At 36.7% G+C, this 18,227-nt stretch overlaps 3 protein-coding genes across 3 annotated transcripts; all 3 read right to left on the bottom strand.

Annotated features, from left to right (window-relative positions):
• Positions 1–6,591: 6,591 nt before the first annotated feature.
• Positions 6,592–7,437, bottom strand: LOC131011949 (uncharacterized). Its single transcript, XM_057939848.1, has 2 exons — positions 7,085–7,437; positions 6,592–6,997 (listed from the first exon to the last, which is right to left on the bottom strand). The coding sequence occupies exons 1-2, from the start codon at positions 7,427–7,429 to the stop codon at positions 6,776–6,778; spliced, it is 567 nt and encodes a 188-aa protein (XP_057795831.1). The 5' UTR covers positions 7,430–7,437; the 3' UTR covers positions 6,592–6,775.
• Positions 7,438–7,592: 155 nt separating this feature from the next.
• Positions 7,593–8,409, bottom strand: LOC131011948 (uncharacterized). The gene is made up of 2 exons (XM_057939847.1): positions 8,115–8,409; positions 7,593–8,012 (listed from the first exon to the last, which is right to left on the bottom strand). Exons 1-2 carry the CDS (start codon positions 8,391–8,393, stop codon positions 7,875–7,877), a joined length of 417 nt encoding a protein of 138 aa, XP_057795830.1. The 5' UTR covers positions 8,394–8,409; the 3' UTR covers positions 7,593–7,874.
• A 727-nt stretch (positions 8,410–9,136) lies between these two features.
• Positions 9,137–11,799, bottom strand: LOC131009661 (protein FAR1-RELATED SEQUENCE 5-like). The gene is made up of 3 exons (XM_057937072.1): positions 9,576–11,799; positions 9,323–9,456; positions 9,137–9,212 (listed from the first exon to the last, which is right to left on the bottom strand). Exons 1-3 carry the CDS (start codon positions 11,797–11,799, stop codon positions 9,174–9,176), a joined length of 2,397 nt encoding a protein of 798 aa, XP_057793055.1. The 3' UTR covers positions 9,137–9,173.
• Positions 11,800–18,227: the final 6,428 nt, after the last annotated feature.

Genomic DNA, 18,227 nt, shown 5'->3' with positions numbered 1-18,227 from the left:
TCCGCAGTTCGTTGTATTTCCTTGTTGAGGCGGGTGTTGATGTATCTTGAAATCCCACACTCTTTTCAACCTGCTCTTCGTCGATCGTCGGTCCCAAACTTTAAACTCCTTACAAATCCACGCTAAGTTTTTCAACACCTGGTCAAATGGTTTGCGAACCCTCTCGGCCACCCTCGTGTCTGAGAGGGAGTCGTACACGGTGACCTGTTGTTTGTCAATCTGGATCTCATAGCAAACCCAATGGTCCCTATTTATCTGTGCTAATCCCAAGATCTTCTCCGCCTCCCACCACGGAGTAGCCAGCTGAAATGGTGCCCTACCTTCGACATAAGGTTTAAGTTGACTGCGCAAAACGCCGTGGGTCAAGGCGCAAAGAGCGTTCTGCCATCATTTGGAAAATATTAAATCTCTGCCAAAAGGAAATTGGGTTCACTTAACATACAAATAAGAGCCCTAACATAGAAGATGCTAATAATTTCAGAAACTTACCCAGCCAGTCTGCTCCACCACAGTCCACTTTGCAAGAAAGCCCGTTTGGTCCCTTTTAAATGCAGCAATATTCATATTCACTAAACAATCGATATGCTGCAAAAAAAAAGGTACGTCATTCGCAAGCATCCTCATTCAAGTTTCAATTTAGAAGAAGATATTATCACTAGGTGGAATATCTCACATCACCACTAACCCATCCATTGGGTTTCCACAACTCCTCAAACCAAGTTGCATGACGCTCTCCAACGTATGGCATTCCCTTTAATGGCCTAGACCTAATAAAAGAACACAAATCTTTTGTTCATGTTACTAGTTTATCAAACATAAAAACTTTAAATGTTCGGTACGTACTGTAGATCATTGACGCTGCTAGTGTACCATGCCTCGAAAGCTGAAATTGAAGCTGCCGATGCTACTTGTAATGGATAAGGGCCCTCCCTAAGTCCATACTTCAGTGGTAGAGGTCGTTTTAATCTGCTTGATTTTCTCCTTGACTGATTTGGCTCAAACTCCTCATCCGTTATTAATTCACAATCCACTACCTCAGTTGTAACGACCTCGGTTTCCAAGGATACCGTGGGAACTTTTGTTGTAGGATTCTTCATTGGTTTGCTTTGGCAATCTTTGGTTTCAGCTTTTGTCTGGTAATCATTTGTCCCTTTTTCCATCTTCTTGTTGTTTGACGACCTTTTGAGATTCTCATCAATAGATCCAACTCTCTCAAGTAATTGACGACCAAGCATTATAAGCTGTAAACCAAAGAAGGAAATAATTTAGATATTTCATGGTCATTGACATTTTGTAAATATCATTCTGCTTTAATGTTTACCTCCTGAAATTGCATTCTAGTGGGCTCAGAAGAACGCTGGGCTTCATTTGCTTGTGCCAAATTACCTTGTTGGCTGTCACTTGCCTGTCCATCATTCAGCGGGGGCTCATTTGTTGCTTCTGCCAAATTCCCTTGTTGGCTGGCACTTGGCTGTCCATCATTCAGCGGGGGCTCATTTGTTGGTGGTACATTTGGTTTTTTCTGAAGAGCAACCTACAACAAAAGAGAAACAAGTACACACAAAATCATTTTAACTATGAAACCAATTGGAGGTGCAATTACTTGGATACCTTTTTTCTCTTATTCTTCGAGCCTGGGGAAGAAATCTGTCCCTTCTCCATTATCTTTCTTTTACCTTTTTTTTGTTTCCTTTTTTTCAATGTTTCCTTGCTTCTCTGCCTGAATGTCCCTCAGCCCACGTTTGCTAAACAATTCCCTATCTGTGATGTCAACAACTGAATGGGCAGCTCTTGTGGACCTTTTGGGAAGGTGAATTCCTCTTCTTTCAACGGGCATACTACTCAACGGATCGTCTTTACTTACATTTTGATGTTTTTTAAGTGTAAGCAGTGGCTATGTCTTTTTTGTGAAATGTATGATCTCATTCAGCGGTACACGGCATTCAACTCGCTTCGCAATTCCCGCAGCTTGTAAATTTTCCAACTCACCAGGCAATAGTTGCATGCTATTCTGAAAATGTACAACAACTTATAATATGTTAGTAAAATCGAAAACCAATAAGGAGTACATCATTCACAATTATAAGAATTTCAAAGTCAAATACCAGATCACGTGCAAAGGTTGGCTTCAATAGTGCCTGAATCTTTTGCCGACCAACCTTATGTGGCACCGGAGCCCATCTGAGCATCCTTGGAGTTATTGCCTCATCCAGCCTCGTAGCACAAAGACCACCAATTTTGTTATGCATTTCGTAAGCAAACAACTGCAGCGCATAGCCAAATCCCTGTATTTCGACCGTAAATCCCTTTTTATTTTTCTTCTGAAGATTCAGCTTTATTCTATTGTTGTGGCTGACAAGAACAAGGAATTCTTACGCCACAAGTCCCCAAGGAAACTTATCAAAACGTTCCAAGTCATCAACTAGATGCATATAACTTTCTTCTACCCTTGCTGCTGAGTGTTTTATCAATAACACTCCATACAAAATTATCAACAAAGCAAACCTCAAAGCATCGTCATCAGCCCCACCCAATTTAGTACAATGCTTCTGAAAGGCTTCTCTAAGTTGGCTGAATGTTATTTTTTTCAACCCTTTGAAATGTTTTTTAAAGAAATTTGAAGTGCTTGGAGGTTGCTCCCACCCATTAAACGAGAGACCAGTTAACACATGAAAATCAGTTGGCCCTAGTTCCAATTCTTTACCACACACAGAAATACGTAGCAGTCTTTCATCCATAGATTCCGGGACAAGATTAGAATACATCAGATATAGTAGGTGTCCTTGGTACTTAAGCTTATCTAACCCTAGAAAAGCACCAAAACAAGAGTTTTGTAACCTGGTTAGGTTTGTAGCACCTAACCACTGGCGGATTTCTTGAATGTATAGAGTTGGTTGGTTCCGTGGTGATACTTTTATACCTGCACCTAAAACACAAATTTGTGCAAATAAATTTGTGGTCCTCTCGGGATAGTTTTATGCACCAAAGTAGAAATTGATGTATGTGGGCCTTCAATAATAGAACTCTCACACAGTAATAAACAAAAAGCATAGTTGTCAGTTGTATACACTAAAAACCCTAAAATATTGAAATGTCCACTACAAAGGAAATGAAAATAAGAAGATGTCCCCTAATATTGGAAACTGCAGAAATACCAAATAGTGGAAGAATTAGAGATTTCATTTGCATTCTTTGCAACACAGGAAGTGTATAATACCTGTATCCTCGGATTCGTCCATGTTTTCGCCCGTAATATCTGTCATCTTTTAGGATTATTTCCGATTACCTACAATAATACAACCGCGAACCAGGAAAACACTCTATTAACTTAAAAACACTTGATTTCTGCTACATTCTTTGTGAAAAACTAAAAATGTCAACAAGCATGCAAACATTGAAGAAATTAAGAAATTTTGAACGAAAACCTATGGTGTTGAAACTTCGTTCGCTGGGTTATAGCATCGCCAACATGGTTGAGTGCAGAAAAATGTTGAAACTTCAGCACCGAAGAACTCCCCCAAAAAAAAACGACATAGATCTTGTGTTGTAGCACGCGGGAAGAAGATAGTGAAAAAGACTTTTGCGTTTATTTTCCCACCCCAACTGTTCTACTTCCGTTTGAAACTTCCATTGAAAGCTTGCGGTCTATGGCCCACTATCTAAATTATTAACAAATATATTCGAATATATTTGTGATATTAATAATTTAAGATACCTTAATTCCTGAAATTAAAAAACCATAATAAATATTGCATCTAATTTGTGTTAGTTTGTTTTTGCCACTGTTCATATAAAAAGGGGAAACACCAAAACCATTTATTACTCCTCGTTGCTGAAAAAGCAAGACCAGATTTGAAAATTCAAAAAAACAAATAAGTAAATTGGAAAATACTAAAATAAATTTAATAGGAAATAAAAAAACTGGAAAATAAATTATATGAAGATAAATTAAACTGGCAAAAAAATAAACTCAAATTTAAAATTCAAAAACAAATTCAGAAATAATTAAGGGAGAAAAAATAAACAAACAAAAAACTTGAAAATAAATAAATAAATAAACTGAAAATTCAGGTAAAAAAATAAATAATTTGGAAAATAATTCCAAATCCCCAGCAATCAGGTTTCAGTATCGAACTGAGTTTTTCGCAATATTGTACTAGCAAAACAGTATCGGACCATCATTAATAGTGTTTAACTTGCAAATAGACTGAATGGCTAGCACTGATCCATCGGTGATCGGACGCTTTCTAATTGCCGTCGCATGTTACGATCTCCAATACAGCTACCCACCGCTGACATTGATGTGCCAATAGCAAGTGTCCCTTCACCGTTGCCTGAATCCCATAACCAAGACTGATAAGTAATCGGTCCTCGCCAGAAAAGCCAAAGCATTTCATTCAGCAACAACAATAGTAATTTATTGAACGCACCGAAGCGACCAAGCCGACTCATCGTAATCATTATTAGGTCCACACCAAATCGCACTAGAATGGGGGAGGTACAAGTCCAAATCCCCAGCAATCAGGTTTCCGTATCGAACTGAGCTTTTCGCAATATTGTACTAGCAAAACAGTATCGGACCATCATTAATAGTGTTTAACTTGCAAATAGACTGAATGGCTAGCACTGATCCATCGGACGCTTTCTAATTGCCGTCGCATGTTACGATCTGCAATACAGCTACCCACCGCTGACATTGATGTGCCAATAGCAAGTGTCCCTTCACCGTTGCCTGAATCCCATAACCAAGACTGATAAGTAATCGGTCCTCGCCAGAAAAGCCAAAGCATTTCATTCAGCAACAACAATAGTAATTTATTGAACGCACCGAAGCGACCAAGCCGACTCATCGTAATCATTATTAGGTCCACACCAAATTGCACTAGAATGGGGGAGGTACAAGTCCAAATCCCAAGCAATCAGGTTTCCGTATCGAACTGAGCTTTTCGCAATATTGTACTAGCAAAATAGTATCGGACCATCATTAATAGTGTTTAACTTGCGAATAGACTGAATGGATAGCACTGATCCATCGAACGCTTTCTAATTGCCGTCGCATGTTACGATCTGCAATACAGCTACCCACCGCTGACATTGATGTGCCAATAGCAAGTGTCCCTTCACCGTTGCCTGAATCCCATAACCAAGACTGATAAGTAATCGGTCCTCGCCAGAAAAGCCAAAGCATTTCATTCAGCAACAACAATAGTAATTTATTGAACGCACCGAAGCGACCAAGCCGACTCGTCGTAATCATTATTAGGTCCACACCAAATCGCACTAGAATGGGGGAGGTACAAGTCCAAATCCCCAGCAATCAGGTTTCCGTATCGAACTGAGCTTTTCGCAATATTGTACTAGCAAAACAGTATCGGACCATCATTAATAGTGTTTAACTTGCAAATAGACTAAATGGCTAGCACTGATCCATCGGACGCTTTCTAATTGCCGTCGCATGTTACGATCTGCAATACAGCTACCCACCGCTGACATTGATGTGCCAATAGCAAGTGTCCCTTCACCGTTGCCTGAATCCCATAACCAAGACTGATAAGTAATCGGTCCTCGCCAGAAAAGCCAAAGCATTTCATTCAGCAACAACAATAGTAATTTATTGAAAGCACTGAAGCGACTAATCCGACTCATCGTAATCATTATTAGGTCCATCATTACTAGCAAAACAGTATCGGACCATCATTAATAGTATTTAACTTGCATATAGACTGAATAGCTAGCACTGATCCATCGGACGCTTTCTAACCGAATCGTCGAATATCATATATTTGTCATCATATTTGAATACTAACCGAATCGAATAGAATCGAATATTTATATATATGGAGAATGTGTGTGTGTAATCATGTTTCTATGCGAATATCGAACCGAATATTATATATTCATATAAGTATTTGAATATTTATCGAATCGAATCGAATATTTGTTATGGAATACGAATAACACAATTTCGAATTTAATATTTGTTATCGAAGGACGAGTGACAATCTCATTCTTCATAAAGTATATAATATACATAATATATATACAAACAATATATTAGTCTTACTAAAATTGACCCTTTCTAAATTATAATAATATAAAATATATACTTCATAGAAATATATTTTTGTGAATTAGTACTTTATAAATTTATGAATTAATTAACAAATAAATATAATAAATAATGTAAACTTTGACTGAAGCAAGATCTTACCCACAACAGATAAGTTAATTAATATTATTGTTCAAATTGGTCTTAATTATCACACTTAATCACTTAAGATTGGAAACCCATACGCTCTTTTCCAAACTTGATGGAATTCCTTTGAAATTAAATGCTTACACATAAATATATAACCATTTCCGACTTAATTAAATTTTGTCAATCATGTACTACATTACATCAAAATAAAACTAACAAAAAATAAATACGTAATAAAAGGGGAAAAAAAAAGTGCCATAAGAGATTCATTCACCAACATTCTAAAGGGATTAGCTGAATTCCCTTGATTGCATAAAATTCCTCGTTACTTTTAATCTAGATTTCACGAGAGTAACTCGGTAAACTGTTACTCGGTGCTTTTGGGCCGTCTAAGTTAGGCTTATCCACCATTGCGCTAAAAAAACTTCCCCCGGTTTTCGTCGGCTGTGGAAGTTGAATTCGACTTTCACTGTTTTCAGGAATTTCTTTAAATAGTGTCATTACTCGTGCATAGTTGAAAATACGGAATAAAAGGAAAATAAAACATGTGCCATAAAATTCGTCGTTACTTTTAATCTAGAATTCACGAGAGTAACTCGATAAACTTTTAATGGGTGTTTTTTTACCGTCTAAGTTAGGCTTATCCACCACTTCGCTGAAAACACTTCCCCCGGAGTTCGTCGGCTGTGGAAGTTGAATTCGACTTGCACTGTTTTCAGGAATTTCTTTAAATAGTGTCGTTAGTCGTGCATAGTTGAACTCACCTTCTTTCATATACACACACATTTCGGGACGAAGCTAGGAAAAATGGAAAAAGTGACAGAATAAAATTTCAAGATTATAGTTGGGCAATGTAAAAAAATTTACATAATTACAAATGTTTACCTCAGCTATTGAATCCCAAGTTTCCTTTGAAGCATTGACCACATTTTTCGCAGTATCATAAACAAAATTTGGTTGATTAATCAACCAAATGAATTGATGATATCGATCTTCCCATTCTTGCACTTTCATATGGTAGTCCTCAAGAGAGATGTCGATATGCAAGTGGTCTCGCATCTCCATTTTGACTCCAAATAAGAGATGCATATTGTGTGAAGAAGGGCCTGGTATCCAAACACCCTCCCAGCGTTTGTACTCCAATTTTCCTAAAACAAGTGACTCAACAGAACGAGTCCACTCCCCGTAATAAAATAGAACGTTTTGTGAGATTGGTTTTGCACGAGGCATTTTCAAACTTTTTTTGGGAATTTTTTGTGTTTAGTAGTCTGTCCTATGAGGCCACCATTTATACTGCTTTCAAAGCCAACGACACAAATAGGCAAATACTCATTTTCAAAGACAAATAAAATAGCCCTGCACAAATAAATAAAGAGCATTGCACAAAATGACATACAATAAAGAATCTTATGTTTCAATGTCTGCCATCATTGGTAATAGAAAACTGTAAAAGAGCCTCATTTTTTTGGAATATTTCATAAATCTTGACAGGAGATCATTACAAATTGGAAAAAGTGGATCTCCACACTATTGGACCGACTCGACCGACGTTCCTAAAGCTACTCAAAGTAAATCCAACTTTTGAAAAGTAACTACATTACAACAACACATGAAACAAAGATAAATATGTTGGATTAAAGCACGACAACATTGTCCCTTCACACACATGCTCCAATTAGTCTGAATTGGATTCGGACTCAGGTTCACTCTCGTCATAATCCAGATATTTGAAGACTTCTTCGTGAAACAATTTGGCCAGTGCAACATAATGTGGCTCCCCTCGCTCCCTATAAAGCATTTGTGTAGAATTGGTCTATATTTCAACAACGGTATACAAACAAACCAACAAGGAATCATTAGTTGCAAAATAGAACAAACAAATATTCATAAACAAAAGTAAAGTGTAAAAGATTACCTCCTGAATTCTCCGCCAAGTCTCATCGGAGGCCCTCACTGTGTTGCTAAGGTCATCCCAAAAGACTCCCTGTTCGTGCAAAAGAGACACCCAAGCTTGATACCTGGTTTGAAGATAATCGATTTTCGAAATATAGAAATATACACCTTCGTTCATGTTGAATTGTGCATTAAGCGTTTCTTGCACTTTTACAAGGAAGTCACATGACTTAGGAAGTCCTTTTGGGTTACCCTTTGAATCGCTTTCGGAAACGATTAATTCCATTAGCTTTGCTTCCATTGCTTCTGACCATACATTATCATACAAATTAAGTAAAGGTAGACATTTTTTTGGGGAAGATTTTTGGGTTCACAGATTTCATACATTGACATGATAATGGTTACATATAAATAATATTTAGGGGTGGATAAAGGTTCACGAGAAAGCATTATAAGCTATACTGACAACCATTTTAACACATCTACAATTATAGGTTACATATTTCAAAGAACTAATAATATGTGACAAGTCCTTACTAGCCTATCACTCACATGTCCTTACTAGCCTGCCACACACCCACTCACATGGTCAAATTTATTCAAACCAATCACATGTGAAACAAACGTTTTTCTGCCACTAATTCACAAGTTGTTAAAAAAAATTTCAGAAATATACTGCCACAGCCAAAATAGCTCAATGAAATTTAGTCCAACACTCACATGTCAAATAACACAGGTGAGTGGTAGTGATTCAGCATATTTAGTCAATGGTAGTGATTCACCACTCACATGAAATTTAGCTCAAATGAAATTTAGGCCACAACTCACATGTCAAATAAACCAGAAATATGAACAATGCACATAACCTATTACATATCTAATTTTAGAGAGACACCACAATTTAATAGATTCACAAATGGTAAAGAGATTTATGGATTAAAATTCAAAAATGTTAAGCCCTAAGTAATCGATCTCCTTCAGTCTTTACGCCCTAAATTAACTACAATCGGGTGGTCTTTGTAAATGTAAAGGAAAAAAAGTAGGTACCGTTTTAGCTATTTAACATGACTGGAGACAAATATTAGTCCTTAAAACCATTCCAATAAGAAGCATCCGTTTCCTACAAATATCGAAACAAAAAAACTATAAGTAACAAAAACAACGCCGCATTATTAATGGAATCAAACATGGGAAAACAACTTAAACAACACAATCCATTAAGCCACTTACAGTAATGTTTTTGGTTTGGGAAACAGATTGGCAGCGGACTTTCAAACTTGGCCCTCGCTGTTGGATTCCTGAATTTTGGCTACAATGCAATTTCTCATTCTGTGAGAGGTCGAAGTTGGACACTGAATCATCATCTGTGAAGGACATTAAATCAAAAAAAAAAAAATATATATATATTAGATAAATGGATTTCAAAGTGTCAATAAAATATAGTAATTAGGTGGCAAGTAATTTACAAAGTGCAAGACATTACCCAAACAAGTTCGCTTCTTTGAACTGTCTGCACCACGTTTGGGACGAGGCAAATCCCAATGTCGACGCAAACGTTTTGAAGGGAACTTTCGCTTTTTCGGTGTTCGCGGGTTTTTAATATTGACAGGTGCTGAATTGGTCCCTTGACTTCCACGATCATGACTCGATTCGGGCCTTGCAGATTTCAATCTGTCAACTTCTTTCACACATTTCACCACAAATTTACTGATTACATCCCGGCAGATCTTATCTCCCTTGCACTCCAACATCATGTTGTAAAGAATTTTCATATGATGGTTAACAAAAACCATATTTCCAATGTTATCCACTGCTGCTTGGTCTGCTAAATTTTGTTCACAAGGTAGAATTCTATTCTTTGCATCATTCCTCCACTTATTAAGAATGAATTGGGCAGGCAAACTATCTATATTCAACAACAAGAAAATCTTCAGTATATGGCGACACAAAATACCTTCAGCCTCCCACATTCGACATGAGCATGTAGCATTACTTGTAGGACGTGTAAAATGAACAGTTCGAAGGCCATTCATTGATGAACTGGACAACACTCCGTAAACTAACTCATCGCCACCAAAATCATAAGGGTGCTGAATAATCTTCACATTCAACGAATGAGCCACCTCGCATTCAAACGTTTTGTACACATTGCGCGTGTACACACTCGCAGCATTTCGGAGCAAATTATTATTTTGGATAAATTGCCCAGGGACACCACGACACATAGTATCCTCTTCAGATTCTCGCAAACGCCACTCATGTAGTAGTCTTTCGTATTGGATCACAAACTCATGCAGAGAGGTTGTAGCAGAACATATACCTTTCAAAACCTTGTTCGTCACCTCACTCCTTGAGGTGGCGTGTAAGCCGGCTGTGAACTTGTCATTGGTAAAGACAGAAGCCCAACGCTTTCTCAAATTATACATGTTGCGAAACCATCGATTCTCAGTGAGCTCATAATCTTTAATCATTGCCTGCCAAGTAGAATCAAATTCAGCTTCGTTCTCGCAACCGTTCATACAAAAATACCATGTCTTCTTGAAAGTTGCGTTACCATTTAGAGCACCAAAATGAGACGGAGCATTCTGGTTTATGTGCCATTGGCACAAACGGTGACTTGCAGTCTGAAATGTATAATCTAAACCATTCATGAGTGCTTGGCATTGATCTGAAAATATAATCCCAGGCTCTTTACCGTGCATCGACTCCAAAAAACTATTAAACAACCACTCAAATGATTTAGTTGTTTCATCAGACAAGAAGGCCATGCCGAACAAGACGTTGTTTCTATGGTGATTTATACCAACAAAAGGTGCACAAAACAGATTATACTTATTGGTTCGGTAGGTGGTATCAATCGACAAAACATCCCCAAATACCTCATAATCAACAGCACACCGGGTATCCCTAAAAAAAAAGTTCATCAACCGGCCATCATCATCAAGGTCTACATTCCAATAAAAGTTAGTCTCACTATTTCCCTTGCCAATGAAATACTTTAATAATGCATTTGCATCTCCATTCTCAAGTTTCGTTTGCTTTTTGGATAAATTTACATGTGCATATGCATCCTTTTTGGTAAATCCTACATTCGGTCGTCCACCGGCTTCTTTTTCCATGAACCTATAGGCACTACTGATCTTAATTCCAACTGACCTAAGAGCGTCTAATACAGATTTCTTGGCATGTGACATCTGTCGAGCCGACCTCAACGTATAACACTGATCAGGTGACACTAATTCATGGTTGTGTTGGTTAAAAAAAACAGTTACAGTCCATAGGCCTTCTTCCCCTCTAACGACCCGCAACCTTGCCTTACAATTCGTCCGACTAACTTGCTTCTTGTAACAAGCAATTCGGCCAACCGAACGCTTATTATCTGGATACCCTTCACAAGAACAATTATAAACTTTTAACCGAAGATCATCACTATTATCGAATCTTTTTTGGCTTCCCTTCTTAATACTAAATCCACTTAAAACACCATATTGTAAGTACAAAATATAAATCACATCCAAACTATCATAAACAACACCAACCTGCAATTTTTCCTCAAGTTCATTTCTTATTGCCTTATATGACTCAAACTCCAGATGGAGATCTGATTCTATAATCTCTTCAGACAAGCTACATTCATTGCCCTCAAAATCATTCTCAATTTCTTCATCATCAAATCCGTCATCACTAACATTCAAATCAATAACCATAATGCAGAAATTAACTAAATCCCAGAAATTCTTATTCACAGATATGTATCAACATAATAGTGTCACTGCAGAATAACTCCAAGGCAAGATACACGACGACAAATTACCTACAAAGATATGATTCCAATTAATACATGTAATTCAATTTTCTGGTAATAACACATAAATCTATAGAACAACACCAAAGAATATACTTAATTCCATAAATTTATAGCGGTAATTTAGAAGAACTTCATTCCCATTCAGACAAGCATTTAATTTACCCGATATTAACAACAAAATGAGGAAAAAATTGGATAAAAATGAACTTAATTTTCCAAAATAATTCCGGGCATTTAGAACCCCATTAAAAATTACCAAACTCCGGCGAAAGAAGAACTGCTATTGGCGTCCTCGTACAAATTTGTACTGCAAGCTTCATTAATTTTGATTCACTTCAGGAAACCCAAAATCGAACAATGCCAATTTTCTCCGGTACCTCGCAAACACATTCCGAAATGCTGACCAAATAAGCCCGCAAAATAATACGAAACAATATATACATATCTATTTCCACGGTTCAAATTATTACCTTTCAAAAAGAAAAAAGGATGGAAGAATGTAAACCGATGAGGGATCGGCAACAAATTAACGAGGATAACCGGTCACAGTTGCGGTCGATGCAAGAAAGCTTCAAAATTTCAACGTTAATGGCGATTTTAAAACTTGTCCGATGTACCAGCGTGCCCTGTAAGCTTCAATTTCAAAAAAGCGCTGCAGAACAACATGAACAGTCTATATCCTGGGGGGACCGGGCTCAAGGCTGGTTTTTGGTAAACAAAAAATCGGTACTGAATTCAAATAAAACGGAGGCCACGTGTTTCAATCCGAGCGGTGGTCCTCAGTGAGTATGACCTAGCATAGACTTTACCGTTATTTTGAGCTGAATAATTTGGGTCAATATAAAGATGTGTTCCCCCACACAAGCGGAAGTTATACTTATGGAAGTTGGAGGATTTTACTCTGAAAATCCGTGGTCGTTTCAAAAAGGTGCATTGCTACAGTGTTGAAGAGGATGGTGAAAATTTACGCCCTTTGAAAAAAAGTGGATTGTTGCAGTGTTGAAGGGGACAATGAAATAGTGTAGTAGGATTTTGATATGATTATTTATCATGATCTAATTTTTCCTAATTCATCCTTATTTTGTAATAATTCTCCGATTCTTGCTAATTAAATATTGTCATATTTCTATAAATTAAATCCTCAAATTCGGGATTTAATTCGTGAAAATTGGAATTGATTCTTGGTTTAATACTAAATACATATAATGCGAAATAATAAAATTATTATTCACACAAGCTCAAGTTATAATTATAGTAATTCGATTTAAATAACACAATTTATGAAATCGTTTATAAATTTGAAATTTCTAATATTATTGATTGAATCAATTGGTAGGATAAAGTCTCAAACGCGCAGCCAAACCAATAAATTTATTTATTGGTTTGATTTAGGACTGAATATTGAATCGCAAATTCTATCACTTATACAGGTATTTGCTGAAATAATATTATCTTGATATAATAGTCACAAATAATAATTAAATATGCATTCTAAAAAATAAAAAATTAAATATGCAAAAGAACTATTATAACTAATGCAACTATTTAATCTAATATGCATTAAAAGAGGAAACAATATACTCGCACGATCATTTTGAAGAAAGAAACACAGTATTTGACCACTAATTGAAAAAACACAAAATCTGACAATTTTTTTTTATGTTTGGGACCAGATTTTGGTCGGATTCGGGTTTGCGTGCGAGTTAGGCACACATAGCATTATTAGTGCCATTAGTTCCATATGCTCAGTGTTACACGAATGATACTTATGACTATATTAGTGCTATTAGTGCCATACGAATAATACTCATGGCCATACTAGTGTCGTAAGTGCCATATACTCGTGTGCTGATATTTTTTAGATGGGTACTATGACATTTTGAACACTTCCTGGTACGATTTAGATTATCATTCAGGGTTTAGATTCCTCATTTAGGGTTTAGATTATCCATTCAGAGTTTAGATTTTTTATTTAGTATGCTGCACAAATGGTACTTATGGCCATATTAGTGCCATATACTCTTTTTTGTAGTGTTGCACGAATGGTACTTATGGTCATCTTAGTGTCATTAGTGCCATATACTTAGATTTTTTTTTTTCGGTTGACACATATGGCACTAATAGTGTCATATGTGCCTAACCCGCACGCAAACCTGAATTTTACCCGAATCCGGTCCGCCCTAATTAAGGGCAAAACAGTCTTTACACGTAATAAATGATCAGATTTTGTATTTTTTCAATTAGTGGCCAAATATTGTGTTTCCTTATTCAAAATGGCTATTTCAAAAGCATACTCTTAAAAGAGTGGGGTATCACATATATAGTCTAAAGGCGAAAGTTTATAAAACAATCATTTGGGGGGGTGGAAGGGGGATGAAAGATAATGCTAGAAAATAAAATTGACATTTTCTAAACTACCTAGGGCTGGTAAATCGGTGCCGGTTATTCGGTTAAAACCGTAACCGAACCGGAAAAACCGGTTATCGGTTAACCGAAAATCGGTTTTTCCCGATTCGGTTCGGTTATTGGTTAGTACTCCTACAGTAAACCGGTTAATCGGTTTAACCGGTCGGTTAACCGGTTAAACCGATTAACCATTTTTTTTAAAATTAATTAATTTATTAAAATTTAAACTCCCTGCCACATCATTAGATCCATTAGTTAGGGTTCCTGTTCCATATTGAGTTCCGCCTCCCCTCCCGTTCTGTGACTTCTGTCTTCCCAGTTCCGCCTCCCTCTCTTGCACCGACGCCTCCCACCGGCACCGGCGTCTCCCTCCCTTTCTCCGCCGACGCTCTCCCAATCCCAGCAGGCAGCAGCAGCAGCACGACACCTTTCTCCCAGTCCCAGTCCCAGTCCCAGTCCCGCTGGCGCTCGTGCTGCCTCTCCCACCAGCACGACATCTTTCAGCCCTCCGCCAGCGTTGCTATGCCGACGTCGCCCACTCTGCAGGCGTGAATGCCGGAGAGCACCTATGATGGACCAAAACATGCAAGGTAGGCTAGCATCTTACATTCTTACTAGGGTGAACATTGAAGGAGTTGATATTAGTTGTTACCTTTGAACTTTAAGAGCTACCTGGTGACCTATCTTTTTGTTGTCTTTTCCTCGGGTTAACTTCTGACTGGGACATTTTTATCAGGGTGCAGGTAAGTCTGCTGTATTAAATAGTCTAATTGGTCATCCTGCATTGGTGAGAGTCGTGAGCAAGCTCATAATCAATTTTTAAATTTTTTTATCTCTTAACATAAGAATAAACTCAAGCCTTCTGATTACCCTTAACTATACAGCCAACTGGGGAAGGTGGTGCTACTCGTGCTCCCATAGTTGTTGATTTAACAAGGGACGCCTCCATGAGCAGCAAATCAATCATTTTGCAGATTGATAGTAGATCTCAGCAAGTTTTTGGAAGTGAGGCCTTTTACTGAACTTTAAGTGTAACGCAGAGTTCTTTAGGTGCCAGTAGGCATTCTATTCACAGACCATGAACAAAAAGAATTTTATATTATCTCGGTTGCCTGATCACTTGCTGTCCGTCTTTTGCATGTTTTGGTCCATCATAGGTGCTCTCCGGCATTAATTTACGTGAATTTCATTTAGTAGCTTGTTAATTAGTAGCTTGGTTCCTAAATATATGCATGTGTAGGCATTTTCTTGTTAATTAGTTTTTTTTAGTCTTGATGTTGTCTTGATTATGTGTAAATTGAGCTTTTTATATGATGTTTAAAGAGAAAGTAGTAAGTGATTTATAAATTGACTAACTTGTTTGTTCACTAATAAGTTGTCTTGTTTGTTTACTAGTAAGTGGTTAAATTGTTGCTTAGGTTGGGAATTTATTTATTAGAATTAGAATTGTTCTTTTTTTTAATATAACCTTACAAGTCTTTATAAAATATTTTTTTGTTCTAAATAAGCATAAAAAATTAGTTGGTGAAGTGGATAGGATCTTATCCTTTCTTTGAAAGGCCAAGGTTTGAATCTCACTTCTTACAAATTCATTAATTTTGAATTATTTGGGATTAATTCGGTTATTCGGTTATTTGGTTAACCGGTTAACCAAATTAACCGGTTAATTCTGGGCGAAATTGAAATCACCGAATTAATCGGTTTGACCGGTTATTCGGTTAACCGGTTCGTAAATCGGTTCAGTTTTCGGTTACTGCATATGGCTTAATTCGGTTCCGGTTAACCGGTAAACCTAACCTAACCGACCGGTTTACCAGCCCTAAAGCTGTGATGACAAAGCTGTGATGTGTCATATAAAGTACAAATGATTGGGAATTGATTAATATTTTGGAATATTCAATTAGCAGATAGGCACTTTCATAATTTACGGGGTTGCAAGTGCGTAATACTGAAATTTATGTGCATAGTAGATGCACATTATAAAGATTCATGTGTATTACAAGATTAATACTCCCTCCGTCCCATAAGCTTAGGCTGATTGGGATTTTCACAAAGATTAAGAAAAATCATTGGAAATGAAAATATATGAGTAAATTTCCTAGTATGCCCATATTTATTATTTAATGATGTATTAAAGTGAGAGTAAATTGAAGAATTAAATAGGGATATAATAGTAAATGAGTAAAAAAATATTACTTTTTATGGAAACAAGTCTATATAAATGGGACATTCAAAAAAGGAAAACAAGCCTAAGCTTATGGGACGGAGGGAGTAGATTAACGCGCATATTTTATAATTTATGTGAAATTTATGTCAATTATGCGTAAATGCAGATATTGACTTTATTTATGCGCTATTTAATGCATGAAATTTAGATATAAGATGTCGGAATTAAAGATTTGTAATGAATATGCGACTATATTGACAATTTATACTAATTTACAGTTATGCTCCAAAAATTGTTTCCGAAATGATATTCACGCAGAAAGAGTTTCTACAAATTTACAAATTCGAGATATTAACAATTTAATTCACAATTACCTAGTTTTGCGCAATTAAATTATTTAGCGCATTTTTTATTTTATGTTGCTCATTTTATTTTATTTTTTGCACTATTTATTATCCATTTTTGCGCAATTGATTACCTATTTTGCCCATTTTTATTTTATTTTGCTCAATTTATTTTTTATGCGCAATTAATCTATTTTGCGCAATTTAGTTATTTTCCACAATTTATTTTAGTTTTCGCAACTTAGTTATTTTACACAAATGTGTGTTATTGCGTAATATGTATTTAAAATTTATTACCTAGTTTTGAGCAATTAAACTATTTTGCGCAATTTTTTTTGCGCAATCTAGTTATTTTAATGCTCATTTAGTGCACAATAGTTTAATTGTTCAAAACTTGGTTACTAATTTTATTGCACATAATTATATTTAATGCGCAATATGTGTTTTTTGTTAACTTTGATATTTTCGCTTTATTAAACATTATGCGTGAATCTATTAGCTTATACGGGAATTCATAATTAAAGTATGTTGTGCAAAATAGGGGGCAATTAAAGTCTGTTGCGCATTTCTTGATTCGTGTACTGATTACATATGATAGGGCTTTCAAAATGGGCCCTAAATTGTGCAGCCCACCAGTAGTTTTGGCCGGGTTAGGCTACAAATATCAAAGCGAAGCCCGACACATGCGGCCTGGCGGGGCCAAGCGGGCCACGGGCCAAAAAAGTCCGTTGGGCTTTCGAGCCAAATTGGCCCATCATTTTGTTCTATAATTAAGGAAAGATTTGTGGTTATGAGTTGTTACTTGTCAGTTCAGATTATCTTTTCGCTATTTTAGATTTGTTGGATACTTGAAATGTTTCTTATGAGTTTAATTATGATATTGCTGTAGTGATTGTGTGTGGTTGTATATCTATGACCACCGAAAAAAAAACACATAATTATATTCTCTATCGCCTCACATACGGTTCTGTGCTAAGGAAACGGTCAGGGGAGAGAAGCCAATTTTGTCTTCATCAATTGATATGGCTTATCATGGGACGAAAAAAAATGTAAATTTAGGTGGGAGGCTTTAGTAAAAGAGGATTCCATTTCTCTGGGCAAGCGGGGCCATGCAACCAGCTGTCCAGCGTGTGGTCCCCACACCAGAGGTTTCTGTGGAGGCGAGCGGACCCATTTCTCACTCCACAGATTTGGGTACAGATCCTAGGTTTGTATAATTCAACCACTAGATAATTCTTTCAAAGAGCGTGCGATACATAATTATTTTTTTGAGATTTTATTTTAGTTTGATTTTGTGCGTGTTATACTTTATTTTAAATAAAATAAATAAGTGAAGTGTGTGGCTGTATATCAATATGTTGTTAATAGGTTTTATAAAATGGAGAATTGGTGATAAGTTTTGTCCAACTT

This window comes from Salvia miltiorrhiza, chromosome 2, assembly GCF_028751815.1.
Source record: "Salvia miltiorrhiza cultivar Shanhuang (shh) chromosome 2, IMPLAD_Smil_shh, whole genome shotgun sequence".
NCBI lineage: Eukaryota > Viridiplantae > Streptophyta > Magnoliopsida > Lamiales > Lamiaceae > Salvia > Salvia miltiorrhiza.
The sequence above is the reverse complement of the archived record's forward strand: the minus strand, read 5'-3'. Positions and strand labels throughout refer to the sequence as shown.